We start from the raw sequence: 19,001 nt of genomic DNA, 5'->3' as shown, positions 1-19,001 counted from the left end.
TATCTACCTTTGGGCCAACTCTCTGTTACAGTCATTCGAATGAAATGCTGATATCAGGTAGGGCAAGTCTTTCTGCCTTGTTCTTGGATCTTGGCCTCATCTTGGCTAGTTTTTGCTTTCGCATTTCCATACAAATTGTAAAATTATCTTGTTAGGTTCTGTTAGATTTGGTTAGAATTATGCTGACTTTTGGGGGAGAACTGACAGATTTACAATAACAAATCTTCCCAACCATGGAGACATAGCAGCTTCTCTCTATTTATATTCTTTTAAACATCTCTCAAGCAAGTTTTAAAATTTTCTCCATATAACCCTTACATATTTTATGTCAGCTATAGGCCTAAGTATTTTCATATATTTGATGCAATTATAAATGGTATCTTTTATTTTAAAAATAATTTTCTGCTTGCTGCTGTTACATTCAAATACAGTTAATTTTTAAGTCTTGATTTTGTATCCAGCAATTTTGCAATTTATCTATAAATTCTTGGGGATTTCCTGTCTATACAAGCACGTCATCTGGGGATAATACTAGAGGCAGCACGGTGTGGAGGGAAGAGTATAGACTGGGAAACAGCACCGGCAGGGTCTAGACCTCCACCCTGCCACTCATGAGTTGTGTGTCCTTAGATACATTATGTAACCTCTCTTGTACCTTGGATTCATGAACTGTAAAATAAGGCTAATAACAGTACCTGCCTCATAGGGTTGTTGTGAGAATTGAGTCAGTAAAAGCACTTAGTGTTACATAAGTGTACGCTATTATTGTAATTACTTTTCTTTCCCTTTCCAATCCTTATACTTTATATTTCTTGCCTTGCTGCACTGGCTAGAAGCTAAAGGACGGAGGTAAAGAAAGCTGGTTTCCCTGGCCCCCTGATCTGAAAGGAAAAGCTTTCAGTCGTTCATCACTAAGCATTTTATCCAGTGTGTGTGTCTAAGATTGCCTTTATCAGATTAAGGAATGTGCACTTTATTCCTAGTTTGCCAAGGACTTTTCTTGTTACAGGACGTTTAATTTTGTCACATGCTTTTTCTGCATCTGTCAAAGTAATCAAATTATTTTCTCTTATAATCTCTTAATATGATAAATTGCATTTGGTTTTATAATGATAAATGGGGTAGTCTGTATATTATATTGTAAAGTGAATGGATAACAATCCTGCAGTGACCTGGTTCCGTGGTTGCATGGAGCCAGCCAGTTGTGCCCTAAATAAAAAGGTCAGAGCAAAGCCGGATGGCGGCCTGAGAATTGCTTGTGCAATTCCATATAGTTGCCGTAGATCCACGCCTACAGAGCAAGTCAAGCACAGCCACCTCCACTTGCTCTTCTGCTTCAAGATACACGTCTCCAAGCTCAGGAAATACATCAAATGTCTCAGTTTGATGGGAAGAAATTCTGTTTGCTCCCAGGATTCCGGTTACTTACAGGAGGTTTGTACTGCCTCAGTCTGAACAGCTGCCCTCTTGCCGTGTTCATGCTTTGGTAGAACACCTTGAGAGCCTTGGCAAATTCTCGGCCATAGCTGGCTTGCTGTGTACACATGTGGCTCATCTCTCTGGCTGATGGCAGTTGCGCTGTCATCCCGCTTATCTTCAGAGTGTTGGAAGGCTTATGGGCTGAGGTGGAAAGAAAAGGTAACATTTATTTATGCATCTACTTCTTGAGGCATCTCTATATTTATTTATTTTGGTGGCATTCTATGACGTCAGCAGTTATCAGGCACCAGTTTGGATCTACCCAAAGGAGATCTCACAGGGCAGAAGAAAAAAAATGTCCTGCATTTTTTGTTCATGAAACAAGATATGAATTAACTCATTTAAAAGTTTGTTTCTTAAAAGACAAATACACATCCCCAATGTAGGAGTCCAGGGATAAGCTAAACAGCCAAGACTTGAGCAGTCCCTTACCTTGACCAGAAGCAGTTTTCGCAAGTGATTCTTTGAGAAGCACGTTCTCTCAGAGGGCTCTGTTAATGTTTCTGAGCAGTTCTGTCTCCTGCTCTAACTTGAACAGCTTCAGATAAAGTTCTGGTATGTGGTTTGATGCAGCCTACGAAAAAGCTTGTCAGTTTAGTCTTTTGTTGTATCATCTGCATTTCCTTTGAGACTGGCGGTGTTCACTACCATGGGAAAATCAAATGGGATGGGGGCGCGTGTATGGTGAGCAGAGTTAATGCCCCTCAGGTTACATGGGAGTCAGTAAAGAAAACGACTGTTAAGGAACGTCAAGCAGCTGTCATTAGAGATTTTCTAGCCACCTGTGATGCCTATTTTAACGTCATATGTACACACCTGGCCTGTTTCCTTCACAGTGGAAATTTTCTTGGTGTCTACCAGGATGTGGCCTTTACCTGTGACCATGAGGCCCAGCTGATTGCAGCTCAGCTCGGTGCAGCCTTCTGTAGTGGGGAGAGACACAATCAAAGAAAGAAATGTCTCAGTTGCCCAGCTCCAGTGTCATGTGCGAAGCTGTTAAAGCGTGTGATCACCCTGCAGGACCAGAACCCAGGGGAAAAGATGGCTCTGGCCCTGTGCTGTTAGGACCCTGACCACCCTGTCCTTTACCTCGTCTGCAGCCCTAAATGTATGGCATTATGTCCCATGGAAGAACGCACCACGTGAGAGAATAAGTAAGCAAGGTACCTTGAAGGCCGCATAGGTCAACAATAAGGGCATTTGTCTGCAAATAATTCAGAAACTCCTGAGATGCATTTAAGGCTGTAAATTGGACGGTCTCTTCAATTTGTGGATTCACGCTTTTCCATACAGGTTTGGTATAGTGGTATTTGAAAGGTCATAAATTCTGTACCTGAGAAAAATATAAAACAATTTAAAACCAGAAGGGACACATTTGTAAAGAAGGAGGACAGATGAGCCAGAGATTTACAGCCCATGTGTCAGATAAAAGATGACCTATAATTCTCATGTTTACACATCCAACGTCTTATTTATTCAATATGGATATCATCACTATTATAGACAGTATTCTTTTTTTTAAAAAGGCCAGGCCGGGCACAATGGCTCATGTCTGTAATCTCAGCATTTTGGAAGGCTGAGACAGGCAGATTGCTTGAGCCCAGGAGTTCAAGACCAGCCTGGGCAACATGGCAAAACACCATCTCTAAAAAATACAAAAATTAGGTGGGTGTGGTGGTGCATGCCGATAGTCCCAGCTGCTCAGGAGGCGGAGCCCAGGAGGCGGAGGCTGCAGTAAGCTGAGATCGCTCCACTGCACTCCAGCCGGGGCGACAGAGCGAGACTGTCTCAAAAAACAAAAACGGATCTCAATACATCCCTTCTACTTTGATAATCAAAAATTGTTAATTTTCCATGTGAGGTGGTAGTTTGTTTTTTGTTCTACAAAGTCTCCCTTTATTGCCTTTTTTTTTTTCTTTTTTGAGATGGAGTCTCACTCTGTTGCCCAGGTTGGAGTGCATTTTCGTGATCTCAGCTCACTGCAACCTCCGCCTCACAGGTTCAAGCGATTCTCCTGCCTTAGCCTCCCTAGTAGCTGGGATTACAGGCCCATGTCATTGCATCCGGCTAATATTTGTATTTTTAGTAGAGATGGGTTTTCACCATGTTGGCCAGGCTGGTCTCAAACTCCTGATCTCAAGTGATCTGCCAGCCTTGGCCTCCCAAAATGCTGGAATTACAGGCATCAGCCCCTGCATCCGCTCTGCCTTGTCTGTTAATATCCTTTTAGCCTAATTAGTTTAAAGACATCCGGTGCTTCTGCCATATCATACAGTCCTTTTGTTTCCAACTACAACTCAAACTGTTGCTTAGATAATACAGTTTTATGAGAGTCTTTCTGATACTTAGAATTTCTACTTCAGTTCTGTAAGAGTTCAGCACACACTGACCCCGGGCCAGAGACCTGGAGGGACATGTGGCTCCTCTATTAAATAGATGAGGAAAAGTTTCAGAGAAACTTCAGAAAATGTTGTGTGATAAGCTCATTTTTAAAACTTGAAGAAAGACTGCACTGCCTCCCCCAGGAGCTGCAGGGCAGGTTGGTGTGTGTGGCTGGGTTCGGTGCAGGTGGGTACCCTATCTGAATGCCCTACTATGCATCTTCCTTCATCCACTTGATACCAAGGCACCGGACAATGTGAATCTGGAAATCCATCCTCTTGCCCAGCAGCTCCAAAGGGTCAATAACCATATCCTCCTCGCCATGTGTTCTACAAACAGGAGAGAGGAATGTTGGCCTCGGGTTAGGCTGGGTTAAGATTGGCAGGTTAAGATAGTGATGTTAAGGGAATTAAATAGAATCCTGAAGAGAGCTAATTTCACTGAAGACAGGATAGGTAGTATCGCCAACAGTGGAGTTCAAAGACACTGGACAAGAGCCCATTACCCTGGCACGTCAAGGTTTAAGATCAGGACCTTCTCAAGGATCTCCCTGCCTGGAGGAAAGAGGAAAATAAACAGCCTCCTGTGATAGATGCACACAGACGTGGATGCCAAACTCGCACTGAAGATTTAGGGAGGTCCCAGGGGACAGAGTGGGAAAGGCAGCCAACTGCCCAGATGCAGACTGTCAAGCTGTCATCTTGCTTTTTCCTTGGTTTCTTTGTAGTCCAGAGACAACCCCAGGCCTATCAGCTCAGAAACTGACGGGCAGCTTTCCAACAAGGGACCACTGTCATATCAACCAGGCTCTCCAAGTCTGAAACCTATAAACCGGACTGCTACTTTATTAATTTCAACAGGAAATACAACTTGCTGGGCAGCCTGGAAGCTCCAGGTAGCCAAATGACCAGAGAGATGCTTGGAGTAAAGACAGTGAATTGCTGGTCAGCTTGGCTTCTTGGTCATGGAACCTTGAGGTTCTCTTCTTGAGCTGATTTCTTCTTCAGGAAATAAAAAGGTTGCACTGAGTGCTCATGGTGCCTGTGAGGGCCTTGGCACTCAGACCAGGCCCCCTGCCAGCCCCTTGACTTAGGATTGCTAAAAGACTTGGCCTTTTGTAAAAACTGTGGTCTAAAGAAGAAAAACAGATGAGTATTCAGAGAGGACAGTAAAGGGTAATGAGGCGACGTTTAGGACAGAGCTGATAGCTCAAAACGAAGCCTGTGCCCACAGAAAGGTCAGGCGACAGCACAGAATGAGGTCAGGCATCGCAATCCCTACCTGGAGAAAAGCGGGGAGCTGGAAAATCGGCTGCTACTTCTGGCTCTTGAAGCAGGTGGGGCCTTCAGCATGGGAAACATCCTACGTGGCAGATGCCAGGCTCACAGGCCAGGAGGGAGTGTGGCTGGGGAGGCCCTGCAGCCCGCTTGGCTTCTCTCCTGAGGGTCTGTTGTTTGGAACCCACCCAGCTCTTTTGGTTTTGTCCAAGGCTCCTTCCGCTACACCTGCCTCTTTGCTAGATGTCTCCCTCATTCCTTCAGTCCCCCCGGGCAGTGCTGGGCTGTCTTGGATGTGGTTGGGCATTCCAGGCCAGCTGATTTGGCCGCTGTAGTAAAAATCAAATTTGTTGCGGCCAAATGGTAAATGAATGAGCTCATTCATTTGTCTTAGGAATGACCTGTTCAGGGTCCCATGTTGACCGCCCTGTCAGGAGAACTCAGGCTTGCTCTGGAGTTTCTATGTGTGACTGACCCAGAACTAGGCAAGGGGGAGAAGGAGACACTCACTGTCCTGTGGGGGAGCAGGGTGCCATGCAGATATGCAGCACGGCCTCCTCCAGCCCGTCACAGTTCAGAAACTCCGCCTGCTCCTCCGGCTTCACGCAGTAGACCAGCGACTGGAGCCAGATGTGAGCTGAGCCCAAGTGGATGACCTCGACAGGATCCCAGAAAAGGTCGTCATCTTGAGCCACAGGGCTGTCATCTCCATCTAGAAAGTGCTGGTAAAGTTCCTCCATTAGGAATTTCCTATTGATGAACTTGGCTTTTGACCATATCCACACCTAGAAACACAGAGGTAAGTCAGCAGTGTTTGAGTTCATCTGCTGCTCTGACAATTCGTCGCTCTGATTTTTCCCAGCACGCTCCCTCCATTGACTGGGTTTGGGGTACTCATGACCATACACCACTCTCTCCAAACTTAGCTTTATGAGGTCAAGAATACCATATTCATTCCTGGACCTGCTACTTCAGCACTGCGTGAGCCTAGGAAGTGACTTAGAGGAGATGATGGAGGAGTTAGAAAGCAGGCCGTCTCAGAAGAAATGAAGACTTGGGGATTGCGGTGTGCAGAGTGGTCCTCAGAGATGCCCACGTCCTAATCCCCAGAACCTGTGAATATGTTACTTTACATGGCAAATGGAAATTAAGGTTTGTCATCAGCCGACCTTAAAATACGGAGATTAGCCTGGATTTTCCAGGTGGCCCTAATGAAATCACAGGGGCCTTCAGTGTGGCAGAGAGAGGCAGAAGAGAGGGTCAGAAAGAACTGACAATGCCTGTGGGGTCAGAGAGCCGCATGTGGTGGCTCTGAAGGTGGAGGGAGGTGGCCCTGAAAGCTGGAAAGGGCTGGGAAACAGCTGCTCTTCCTCAGGCCCAGACAGCAGCACAGCCCTGTGGACACCTTGCTTTTAGCCCAGCGAGACCCAGTTTGGACTTCTCATCTGTAGAACTAGAAGGTAGTAAATTTGTGTCATTTAATGAGCCTGGTAATTCATTAACAGCAGCCATGGAAGATGATGCGGGGTAGTTAGTCTGGAGAAGAGCTGAGAAGTGGCTCCCCCGCCATGACTGGAGTACACACACAGCCACATGCAAAGGAGACACTCATCACAGCCCTGCTAGCCAAGCACAGCGGGCATTCTGAGCTCCCTTCTGCAGAGGCCCTGGCAGGTCTCATTCCTCGTTCAGGAGTGCACACCCAGCGGACAGCAAATCCAGGACAAGAGCCTGCGCTGTCTTCCTCTTCACTGGGTGAGGACGGGCCCGCTGTCATCACTGGCTCTGGAGAGAGACGAAACCTGAAGCCACAGGATTCCAGTTAGGTAGTTTTTAGACCATAGATGTCAGGTAGAACTAGCAACTCCTTTTCTGGGCAACTTGAAAAGCAAAAACAGAAATCAACAGATAAATCATTCTCTGTATGTATGATGTATCTTCATAAAAAGGACACTCTACTCTGGAAACAGATTGCAGCCTTTTCTGTTGGCCTCAGAGTGAAGAACCATAGTTCTCTCCTAGAGGCGGCACCACAGTGAAATAAGAATGTGGGGCGGCAGGGAACAGCAGGAGCTCTAGTCATTGTGGTTTTTCTGTTTGTGTGTGTTTCTTTTCTTTTTAAGACATGTGTTCTCCCTCTGTCACCCAGGCTGAAGCGCAGTGGCCCAGTCATAGCTCATTGCAGCCTCGAACTCCTGAGCTCTGTCGGCCCTCCAGCTTCAGCCTGAGTAGCTGTCTGGTTTTTCTTAAAGACTTTAGGCTAGGGAAATAAGATCATGGGAATCTAGATGATACATGAATTCACTGCCTCATTACCTGTGTATATCGGACCATGGGCCTGGTGTCAGTTAAAACTGCATGTCATCCTTGGGCTGAGGAGGAAGCAGGTCAGCGGTGCTCCAGGACAGGCTGGGAGCCCAGGCTGACTCACTCCTGCTCCCAGGTGGGCTCTGCAGGCTCCGAGGTCCCTGGAGGGATGTGCTGCTCACCCGAGCCAACAGCTCTTGGGTGAATTCTGCTGAAAAGTAACCACAAGCTGGCAGCATTTCAAGGTCGGAAAACCCTCCCAGGCCTCACACGGAGCCCTGGTTTCCTCCTGAGCTTGTCCGTGATGTGACTCCAACAGTTGCACAAAACTGCACATGGACACTGTGTCTTCCCTGAGTGCTGCAGCAGCAGCCACAGTTCACATGGTGGGTGGGAGGATAGGTGAGCACTTACGGGGTCAGCCAACAAAGTGCCACTCGTGTCTGTAGCTGGGACCCACAGCTGTCTGCTGGCCATCTGGCCATCTAGTCTTCAGAGGTGCCTGTCCTGCGTGCACTGCACACGTCTCTGCACCATGTCACAGAGACCCCCAGACTACAGCCTTTCTGAGGCCTCCTGAGGAGAGCAGGGCTTCATCTGAAGAAAGGTCACTGGTACTAAGCTTACCTGTGTTTTTGCAACAGGGTCTTGCTCTGTCGCCCAGGCTGGAGTGCAGTGGCATGGTCACAGCTCACTGCTGCCTCGACCTTGTCAGGCTCAGGTCATTCTCCACCTCAGCCTCCCCAGCAGCTGGGGCTACAGGTGCTCACCATTATACCCAGCTAATTTTGTATTTTTCGTAAAGATGGGGTTTCACCACGTTGCCCAAGCTGGTCTCAAGTCATCCTGAGCTCAAGTCATCCACCACCTCGGCCTCCGCAGATCCTGGGATTACAGGTGTGAGCCACCGTGCCGGGCCTTCTCTTACTTGTTTCAATGTAAAAATGGACAGCCTTGATGATGGCAGATTGGTAAGGTTCATATCTTCATAAGAAAAAAAACCCAGACTGTGCAGCCCCCTTGAAAGTGAGCCTGCTGTGTAAGCGGAAGCCACCCTATCAGACAGCTACTGTGCAGGTGACAGGATGCTGGCTGAGGGAAAATGACATTGCAGAATGAATCCAGCCCTCAGCTCTCCCATGCAGTTCTCCCAGTGATAATGTGAAAACACCATCTTCTGCCCTGTTTCTGGAAATGACAGGCAGGCTGTCATGAGCGCCTTCGTGTGCGCTCAGTAATCCTTCTGCTAGAGATTTTCCCACTTGCCTTAGACTATAATACAAAATAAACAGAAGAGCATGGAAAAGGGACTTTTAGAATTACAATTTTTCTTAAGACAGGAAACTGCCAAGCCAACTTCTGGGGAAGCCTGGCCCGAGAGAAGCACACAGACTGCCGGGCATCAGAGCCAGTCTGCGCCAGTGGCTTTTGCTGGAAAAAGAGAAAAATGAAAAGCACAAACACACTGAGGGGCCCCTCGCAAGGCCTCGTGGAACATGGAGAAGTCCAGTCTGACTCCCCAGGAAGTCACACAGACCTGCATGAAAGGGGCCGGTCTCTGAGGAGCTGGGTTCCAGGAGGATCCTGGCTCAGTTTCCTCCTCGGGGCAGGATTGGCAGCCCCAGCACCTAGAGCACGAAACCCTGTGGACAAGGTGGTGGGCACACGGGTGCTGACCACATTGCATGCACATATATGCTTATCATCTTCTCTCATTCAGTTTTTAAAAGCTTTAAAAAAAAACTGGTCTTGACCCAAAACATTTTGGCAATTTTTGTGCAATGAGCAGAAGAGCAGAAAAGTGAAACTCAGAGAAGCCCCAGTTGCTGAGTAGAGAGGCAGCATCCCAGGGTGGGAGCCGGAGGTGCAGCCTGAGGGCTGCTCCAGACGCCTGGTGTGTGCACAGGGGCACTGCAAGATGGGCCTGCATTTTCTGTTTCCTCCTTTGAGGGCAGACATGGGGAAGCAGGGTCTTAAGTTCCTAAAATGGACGTTCCTGATAGTGGCGTCAAGTGCATCAGCCAGCGAGTTGGTGAAAGCCTTTTCTGGAGTCCCTGGAAGTGTGGCTTTTCACATTGCTGCAGAAAGGCAGCTTGTGCATTCATGTGCACACACACGCACGCCTGCACATACATGCACATATGTACATGGACAGACACCACTACCACTTGGGTAACTCCCAGGCTCCCTCCTGGTACAAAAGCCTTTGAGTCATATTCAGCTTGACCAGATGCTCAGTGCAGGAAGTTAGGAAGCTCCCAGGAGCTGCTTCTGTGAGGGAAAGGACCTAGGACAGAGAGCAGGAAAGAGGGTCCTCCTGGCCCCCAGAACTCCGGTTCATACTTGGAATACGTTTTGCCTTTCCTGGGTCTCCAGGGCTGCAGCTGGCAAAGGTAGCCTGTGATTGTGGAGCTCACCTCGTGAGTCCTGCGGTTGGTCACCTTCACCATCACCTTCTTCTTTAGGTCATAGCCCCTGGAATCTGATGACGCTAAATTCTTCACCTTCAATTCCATGTGAAGTCCCTGGTAAAAGAAACACTTCTCACTAAATAATCCTACATTCGGCCGGGCACAGTGGCTCACACCTGTCACCCCAGCACTTTGGGAGGCTGAGGTGGGTGGATCGCTTGAGCCCAGGAGTTCAAGACTAGTTTCAGCAACATAGCAAAACCCTGTCTCTATAAAAATACAAAAATTAGCCAAGCATGGTAGTGCTGGAGTTTCGCTTTTGTTGCCCAGGTGCAGTGCAATGGCTCAATCTCAGCTCACCACAATGTCTGTGTCCCAGGTTCAAGCGATTCTCCTGCCTCAGCCTCCCAAGTAGCTGGATTACAGGCATGTGCCACCACGCCCAGCTAATTTTTTTTTTTTTTTTTTTTTTTTTTTAGTAGAGACGGGTTTCTCCGTGTTGGTCGGGCTGGTCTTGAACTCTCAGCCTCAGGTAATCCACCCACCTCCGCCTCCCAAAGTGCTGGGATTACAGGCATGAGCCATCATGCATGGCAAGACTTTCTCTAAGAAGGTGTCCCACCCTTGTCCCTTGGATTTCCCACTAAGAGGAAAGACAGACCACCAGATTTTCTCCATCATATCCTGGAACGAACACTTGTAGTCCCTACCAAATTGATTACACCTCTGACAAGGTCCCTGCTGATGTGATTGCACGTCTTCTGGGAGCTGTCTGCGTCCACAGCCCGCGTCTTCTCTGTGGCACAGCAGCCATCAGGGTGCCCAGACCCGAGGAGGCCCCAGGACAGTCTGGGACGGCCTGGTCATGGCCAGCAAGAGTTGGTCTGGGATCCCAGTTGCCCTGGTAGGCTGTTGGTGAAAGGAAACCTGGGACTGGGCTGGGTAGTCTGGCTTCTGTCACTAGTTCCCCGAGAGTCCTTGGGAAAGCACCGCCGCCCCACAAGGCCTTGAGGTGCTTTCTGCAGCTGACGTCGCAGCCCCTGGCTCCAGATAAATTACCTTCTTGAGCTCTTCACTCATTTGATTGGCTTCTGCAACCAGCGGCTTGAGTTTGATGTAGTCCTGGAACACAGCCAGGACGCTGGGGTCTGCTTTGCCGTCTCCACTGTCCGCAGCACCTGGTGACAATCACGATGGAGGTGACAGTCAGTCACTTGTTCTACTATGAAGGCTCACTGCAGCCTCCGCCTCCCGGGTTCAAGCGATTCTCCTACTTCAGCCTCCCCAGAAGCTAGGATTACAGCTGTGTACCACCACACCTGGCTAAGTTTTGTATTTTTAGTAGAGATGGGGTTTTGCCAGGTTGGCCAGGCTGGTCTTGAACTCCTGATCTCAGGTGATCTGCCCACCTCAGCCTCCGAAAATGCTGGGATTACAGGCATGAGCCGTCATGCCAGGCCCATTTTTTTTTTTTTTTTTTTTTTTGAGACCGCTATCTGGCTCTGTTGTCCAGGCTGGTGTCCAGTGGCATGATCTCTGCTCATTGCAGCCTCTACCTCCCAGACTCAAGCAATCCTCCCATTTCAGCCTCCTAAGTAGTTGGGACTACAGGTGTGAGCCACCACGTCTGGCTAATTTTTAAATTTTTTGTAGAGATGAGGTCTCACTTTGTTTCCCAGGCTGGGTCTTGAACTCCTGGGTTCAAGCAATTCTCCTGCCTTGGCCCCCCAAGGTGTTAGGATTACAGGCATGAGACACCACCCCCAGGGATCATGTATAAATTTATATGCTTATTCATTCATTCATTCGTTCAACTGCTCATCAAATATCTACATTTAAAAATTACAAGCATGTCATTAAAAAAAAAAAAAAAAAAACCCAGAGGAAAACGACACTGTCTGGCTTCCCCTTATGTAGCTGCTTCTTTCAACCCTTGAATCCTGGCCACAAGCAGAAGGCCCTCTGCCCCCAGTTCTTATTCTTGGTCTCAGGGTCCGTGACCCACGGTGGCTGCAGACTGAGGAGGGTGTGGTGAGGTGAGACCTGGTGGTCTACACAGAAGGCCTGGGACGCATCCTCAAGCTGTGGCTGGCACAGAAAGCGACCTGTTCTTCTCTTATACTTGGGGTGGCTTGAGGAGGGGCTTGTGGAGATTATGGGAGGACCAATCTCCCTCCCAAACCCAGGCTAGTACTGCCTCTAATCAGGACCTCCCAACTCTTTAGGGACCCCTGTCCTGTGGGTGCACACAGTGCCCTTGGCCCTGGGGTCTGACCCCAAACTGCCCACACAGCTGCTGCCTTGCTGAGGACACAGGTCTTCACTAGGGTCTGAGCCAGGGTCTGGGGCTGGTTCATGGCACCACCAGCCCTACCAGCGATATAAGGGCAGTGGCACGGTCAGCCTGGGACCACAGGGTCTTGCTGGTTTGTTTTTAGAAGTCAGGAACTGGTTGGGCACAGTGGCTCACACCTGTAATCCCAGCACTTTGGGAGGCTGAGGCGGGTGGATCATGAGGTGAGGAGTTCAAGACCAGCCTGACCAAAATGGTGAAACCCTGTCTCTACTAAAATTACAAAAAAATTAGCCAGGCGTCGTGGTGGGCACCTGTAGTCCCAGCTACTCGGGAGGCTGAGGCAGGAGAATCGTTTGAACCCGGGAGGCAGAGGTTGCCGTGAGCCAAGATCGTGCCACTGCACTCCAGCCTGGGCAACAAGAGTGAAAAATAAATAAATAAATAAAAATAAAAGTCAATAGCTTCAGCAGAAGAAGAGGAAGGAGGTGAATTTCAAATCCATTTATTTTGCTAAAATTCTGAGCGAAGCACTGTGTTATGGGAAACAGGGAGGAGCGCTCCCGCATTCACGCAGTGGGGGTCTGCTCGCTTTCCACCAGCGTTTGCCTTACGGTGAGCTCAGGCAGAGTGCCGGTGCTGAGCAAGCGTGGGGCCCCTCCAGGAAGTCCGCAGATCTCGGCAGGGTCCGGCCTCACCTGGATTCTGGGAGAGCCGCCCTGAGTGGGTGAACCGGGGCCTGGGGCAGGAGCGGGGAGGGTGTGCAAAAGTCCTACCTGAGACAGAAAGAGGTGGCCGGCCAGCATCAGCGCTTCTGAAGGCCCTCACCTGCTGGGGGCTGAGTTAAGGGGAGCAGGGGGGCTTCTGTCTCAGAAGCCCAGGGCTGGGCGTGCTTCTGGGCCACACATTTCCAGCCCAGAGCAGGTGCCCACCGGCTCCTCTCGTGTTAAGCCGCTGTTCTGCCGGCCCAGCAGACCCCTGGGGGTGACCATAGGCCACTCACTGGCTTCCCCAGCTCAGCATTCTTCCCTTACTTGCTGTGCACCCCACTTTCTTATCTGCCCTTTGAACCATCTTTACCCTCATTCATCAGGGAAAGTTTGAGTTTTTTTAACATGCACTCACTCTATATGGAAATTATTCAATTTTGTAAACATTAGACTTTGACAAAACAAATGATTTTCTTAAGGAAAGCAGAGAGATAGAGTGTGAAACCCCTGCTCTCAGATCACCACGGGAGAGGCCGGAGCCAGGTGGGGCCCTCACCCAGCTCATGCGCGCTCACTCCCTCCGCGGCCGCCCTCTCCAGCTGGAAGAAGTCGTAATCGAACCTGCCGAGGTCCTCACTGCCCTGCTCTGAAGGAAGCCCCACGTACAGGTAGGCACTGTTGGATCCCAAAATAAGGCGGTCCTGGGGAGGAGACAGTGGGCTCAGGAGGGCATTGAGGCCAAGGAGGGTGAGGTGACCTCGCTGTGAGAAGGATCTGAGGAATGTCCTTCCCTCGGGAATCCCCCAGACAGGGAGAGACGCAGACGCAGTGAGGGTGGGTGGCAGCTGGCTCCTGCGTTCACCTTAATCCCACACACTGAGGGTGCAGCTCCCTTGGCCCTGGGAGTCCGTGGGGACCACACAGAGCCAGGCCCTCCTTCCACCCATTTCCAGGCTGGCCCGGGCAAGTACAGCCTCGGCTGCAGGGGACACCAGCCTAACTCAGACGGCGGGTTAGAGACAGCCTCTTCTGAGGGCTGATGCTCAAACTGAGCCCTCCTGTGTGGTTAAGTCTGGATGAGGCAGAGACAGCAGCTGCAAAACCACAGGAAGGGCAGTGTGGCCAGAAAAAGACCGAGGAGGTCCCTGAGGGGGCTTTGCAGAAGGGGAGTGGCCAATCCCAATTTGCCTGTCCTGTCTGAAACGCTCTGGCCACCAGGGAGGGGAGAGGGCTGCAGGTGGGCTGGCAGGAGCCCGGGGTTGGCAGAGTGGGCAGGAAGAGGTGCTGCTGTTGGTGAGATGCGTGTGGCCCCACTCAGTGACAGGCTCTTAGAAAAATAGAAAATGTCACAAAACGTTAGAGCTGGAAGGGACCTTGGAGGACACCTAGTTCAGCCTGCCTTGTTTTCCAGGTGAGGGCAAAGAAGGGAAGTGACTTCCCAAGAGCATCCAGCGTCAAGAGCAAGCCTCTCCCTCCAGCAGCTGTGCCTTGAGGCCACGGTAGGAGGCCCACCCGGTGGGAACGCCCCGCCCTGCCACGCCTGTGATTCGGGCACCTCACATGGCCATACCCCCCACCAGCTGTGAGCCCGCAGGGAAGTTTACCAAATGCTGCAGCTTTGTCCTGGTGGTGATGGGCACCCCGTTAACGGCAACCTTGCATTCGCTGTGTGGAGTGATTCCTAGAAACTCACCCCAGACCTTGAATTGTGATAGCATTTGAAGCAGCCTGGCCAGCGTCACAGGAACCTGAAAAGAATTAGAGTATAATTTATTGTCAAAATCAGACGCTTTCCGAATTTGACCTTAAAAAGTTAACATGGCTGATGTTTTGGAAGTGACATTTTCTCTGCAGTGAGATGGTGTAAAGGGATTTTTCCAATTGGGATTTTCAATCATAATGGTACTTAGACATAATTTTCTTTCTGCCTCTTGTGTGTGTGAGGGAGAGGAGTTCCTAACTTTTAAAAAGTTCCGCCTTCTTCGTCGGCAATCTGGAGAAAGAACCCACTATGTCTAGGCCTTAGGAGACCGCTGAATACTAGAGAGGCCGCAGGAGAGGGTCTGGTGTTTGAAGCTCCATGCAGACAGCGCCACAGCTGCTTCCGGGCGGCTTCGCGCCCCCAGCCCCACATCCCCACGGCCATTCTGCACGGAGCCCTCGGGGCTATCTTGGGGCGCACAGCCGGGGAGGGGAGGTCGGGGTGCCTGTGGTTCTGGGCGCTGTGTTCCACCCTGCTCAGCACTCATTTAGGTCAGGAAGACAGCTCAGGGGCTGATTCCCTCCTTAGAAACTGCTAAACAAAAATGTAACAAGAACCTGCCTGGATGACAGATGAATGAAATATGGTGTGTACACCCCAGGGGATGTTGTTCAGCCCTCAGGAGGAAGGAAAATCTCACACACGCTGCACGGAGGCACTGAGGACATTCTGCTGAGGGCAAAAGCCCGTCGGGAAAGCGTGAAGAGGTCCTTGTCTGAGGTCTTCCCCATCATCAAAGGCACAGAGACAGGAGGTAGGACAGTGGCTGCGGGCTGGAGTGGGAGGGGCAGCTCGCCTTTGTGGGCACAGAGTTTCAGTTTGGGAAGATGAAAATGTCCTGCACGTGGATGGTGATGACAGTCATGCAAGATCAGTGTACCTAATGCCACTGACCATCTTAAAATGGTTAAAACGGTGAGCTTCATGTATATTTTACCAAAATAACAAATATTTAAAAAACAAGAAAGAAACATGCCTGTGGGGCAAGAAGCAAGAGCAAGGTGGGGACAGGGCAGAGGGAGGACAGGGACAGGGCAGGGGGAGGGCAGGGGGAGGGGAGAGCAGGGGGAGGGCAGGGGGAGGGTAGGACAGAGGGAGGGCAGGGGGAGGGTAGGGCAGAGGAGGGCAGAGGGAGGCAGGGGGAGGGCAAGACAGGGGGAGGGCAAGACAGGGAGAGGGTATGACAGCGGGAGGGCAGGGGGAGGGCCAGGGGAGGGCAGGGGGAGGGTAGGGCAGGGGAAGGGCAGGGGGGAGGGCAGGGTAGGGTAGGGGAGGGCAGAGGGAGGCAGGGGGAGGGCAAGGTAGGGGGAGGGCAAGACGGGGGAGGGCGGGGGGAGGGCCGGGGGAGGGCGGGGGGAGGGTAGGGCAGGAGAAGGGCAGGGGGGAGGGCAAGGCAGGGGGAGGGAAGGGCAGGGGGAGGGCAGAGCAGGGGCAGAGAGAAGACAGGGGGCCAGCTGAGTCTTGAATGAAGTGCTTGAGGACCCCGGTGAGCTGTGGGTCCTCATTGACGTTAAGAAGGCGAGGGAAGGTCTGCATCATCTGCAATTGGGTCACCAGTATTTCTTTCCTGTCTCTGCACCTTGTCAACCCACCTGGGGAGGGGGGAAGGCTGAGTGGGCTGGGGCGTTGCTGATGGCGGGGTGGGGTCTCAGGCGGGCCGGCGGTCAGGAGTCTGAGTACATTTGGATGGGAAGGTTCCCAGGCACTGTCTCCCCCACCCTCCCCAGCTGCCTGGATGCCCCACTCTGGTCCCCACCTGGGCAGCCCCTCCCCAGGACTCCATGCAGCCTCTCATTCTCCCAAAGTCCTGCTGCTGGCTGAGAATCAGACGTTGGTGGCAAAAAGTGGGGTGTGCCATGAACCCTTGCCTGGGTAACTGAATGCACGCCAGGTACATTCTTTCACACAAGGGTTAATGGGTATTGTGGCATACCCACTGGAATTGAGAGTAGACAAAACAGGGTTGATTATGCAGGCATGAGGAAGCCTCTGACATGTTGAAATCCTCTCTGACAGAATAAAGAGGGCAAAAATCTTTCCAATTTTGACCGTATGTGCAGAACCCAAAATTCGTACTCCTGCACGTGACCCTACCTGACCCTTGAAGCCAAGAGTCCCAGCGCCCTAAGCCCTAACCGTCTGGCTTCCTTATGCCACAGACCCCACCCTGCTCCACCCCAGGCCCCAAGGCTGTGGTTAGGCAGTGAGCTTCCAGAATCCCCAGCTCCAGTCCCCAAGTACTTCAGGTCTGATCCTCGACTTCAGAATTTTCCCAGGGCTTTGTGCCATGGGGAGCGGAGCGGGGCGGGGTGGAAGCCGGGGTGGCGAGGGGCGGCACCCATGGCAGAAATTCTCATCACAGCCTGCTTAGGGTGTGATATGAGCAGCGAATGCCAGGACCAATACCGTAGCTCAGGTCACACCATGCAGTCCCCAGAAGACGACTTACATCTCTCAGATTCTCCCCAAACTCTCATTACAGACAACCCTGAGTGCCAGGCCCGGCCTCAGGCATCGCCAGGCACTGAGGCCTCCCTGGCTCCCTCGCTTTCGTGCCGTGCGTTTCTCTCCCTAGCTCTGCCAATAGCATTATTGCCAGTCACACCTTACACATTCACCGAAAAAGCCTCGCCACAGTCGGGCCTGGACGGTGGGACAAGATGGCAGACTGTGCGGGAGCCCTGCCCTGTGCTCAGTCTCCGCAGGTGGGGCGGGTGGAGCTCACCTGGGCCTGCTGCAGCAGGTGCGCCCAGGTCAGCAGATCAGCACGAGACCCCGCTGGTGCTCCACCTGGAGACAGGCCGATGGCTCTGGAAGGAGGGAGGTACTTTATTTAAGCAGTGGGTCCGGAGTGCCAGAGGGAGGTGTGGGATACATAGGGCGTCTCCACTTGATTCTCAAAGCCCAGGATCCCGGCAGGAGCAGGAAACCACAACACACTTACAGGTGAAGACGAGATCTTTCGGTAAGTCTTACAAAGAGGACTTCCAATTCCCCTCCTAATTCATAAGACGTTAGCGCAAGAAGGTCCTTTAAACGGGAGGTCTGAGTTTAGTGGTCTGTCTCGGTGCTTGCTTAGGCTTTTATGTAATTCTTCGCTACAGGGAATTCCCTTGGGGTCGGGGAATTTGGGAAGCATCACAGCTTACGTTGTTTTTCACATAGTCCGTACCTGTGCTTGTGAGCAGTGGGAATTGTATGCTATGTGCAGGTCAGCACCTGGCATGTCCAGTTTTTGATGGGACAGAGATTTGTGACAGGCAGAGCCAGGCCCGGGCTCGCCATGTTTACTGACTCTGATTTAGGGAGCACTTCGTTGAGGTTGACGCCTTGGTGAGTCGTGTCGTGTGCCTGGGAATGGGCCAGGTGGGGCTCAGGGCTGGCCAACCCTCTGTCTGAGCCAGAGGTCCTTTGAGTAGCCGGGGATGGGGGTAGGGGTGCAGGAGATCCTGCCACTACCTGAGAGCCCCAGGAGGGAGGGAACCCTTTCAGTATTGCTGCTTCGATACCGGACACTCGGGCCAGTTTCACCTCAATAGTTTTATTTTACCCTTTTATCCATCTCATTTTAATCGTTAATGAGTATAAAATGATATATTTGTTTATGCTGCCAAGCTGAAATCTAGGGCCTTTACCTATCACAGAGGTTCTCGATAATTGTGCACATTGGAATCACCTGGGGTGCATTGGCGCCGACTGTGCCCAATGATTCTGGTTTCTGTGGCTGGGCGGAGCCCTGTCACCAGGTGGCTGTGATGCACAGCCGCGTGGAGCTCTGCCCGGAGGGGGTGGAGCTCTGCCCGGAGGGGGTGGAGCTCTGCCCGGAGGGGGTGGGGCTCTGCCCGGAGGGGGTGGGGCTCTGCCCGGAGGGGGTGGGGCTCTGCCCGGAGGGGGTGGGGCTTTGCCCCGGAGCGGGTGGCAAACCCTCCACTGGCTTCCAGCACCATCTCACTGCAGGAAGCCCTCAGGACAGACGTCAGGTGGCTACTGTCCAAATTCGGTAAGGAAAAACGTCCTGGGAGAAACCGATCTCAAAATGAAAATGAGGCTGGGCGCAGTGGCTCACGCCTGTAATCCCAGCACTCTGGGAAGCTAGGGAGGATCGCCTGAGCCCAGGAGATCTGAGGCTCTCATGAGGGTGATCACACCTCTGCACTGCTGCCCAGGTGACAGAGCGGACCCTCATCAAATACTAAATAAACAAAATGTCGAGGAAAATGACCATCTTAAATACAGGGCTGCTGTTCCTGACAACTGCAAGTGAGTCTACATTTATTTCAAAGTAACATATTTTTTTAAAGGATAGAACCACAATATCCTGGACAAAGCCCAGTGCCCCCGCCCTGCACCCCGGCTACCCCCCAGATTCTAATCCAGGTC

General features: G+C 51.3%; 1 protein-coding gene across 1 annotated transcript in view; it reads right to left on the bottom strand.

The window, feature by feature from the left end:
• Positions 1-19,001, bottom strand: part of LOC116525901 (kinesin-like protein KIF28P) — a 77,968-nt gene that overhangs the window by 3,141 nt on the left and 55,826 nt on the right. The window contains 13 exon segments of the mRNA XM_032242031.1: positions 1,430-1,620; positions 1,912-2,053; positions 2,296-2,402; positions 2,647-2,784; positions 2,787-2,812; positions 4,056-4,190; positions 5,649-5,923; positions 9,863-9,970; positions 10,916-11,034; positions 13,416-13,560; positions 14,464-14,607; positions 14,901-15,093; positions 16,066-16,160. Of these exon segments, the coding sequence (XP_032097922.1) occupies positions 1,430-1,620; positions 1,912-2,053; positions 2,296-2,402; positions 2,647-2,784; positions 2,787-2,812; positions 4,056-4,190; positions 5,649-5,923; positions 9,863-9,970; positions 10,916-11,034; positions 13,416-13,560; positions 14,464-14,607; positions 14,901-15,093; positions 16,066-16,160 (1,818 nt within the window).

This window comes from Sapajus apella, unplaced genomic scaffold (genome assembly GCF_009761245.1).
Source record: "Sapajus apella isolate SASKATOON/1434 unplaced genomic scaffold, GSC_monkey_1.0 scaffold49, whole genome shotgun sequence".
NCBI classification, from domain to species: domain Eukaryota; kingdom Metazoa; phylum Chordata; class Mammalia; order Primates; family Cebidae; genus Sapajus; species Sapajus apella.
This window is presented reverse-complemented; position numbering and strand designations above follow the sequence as displayed.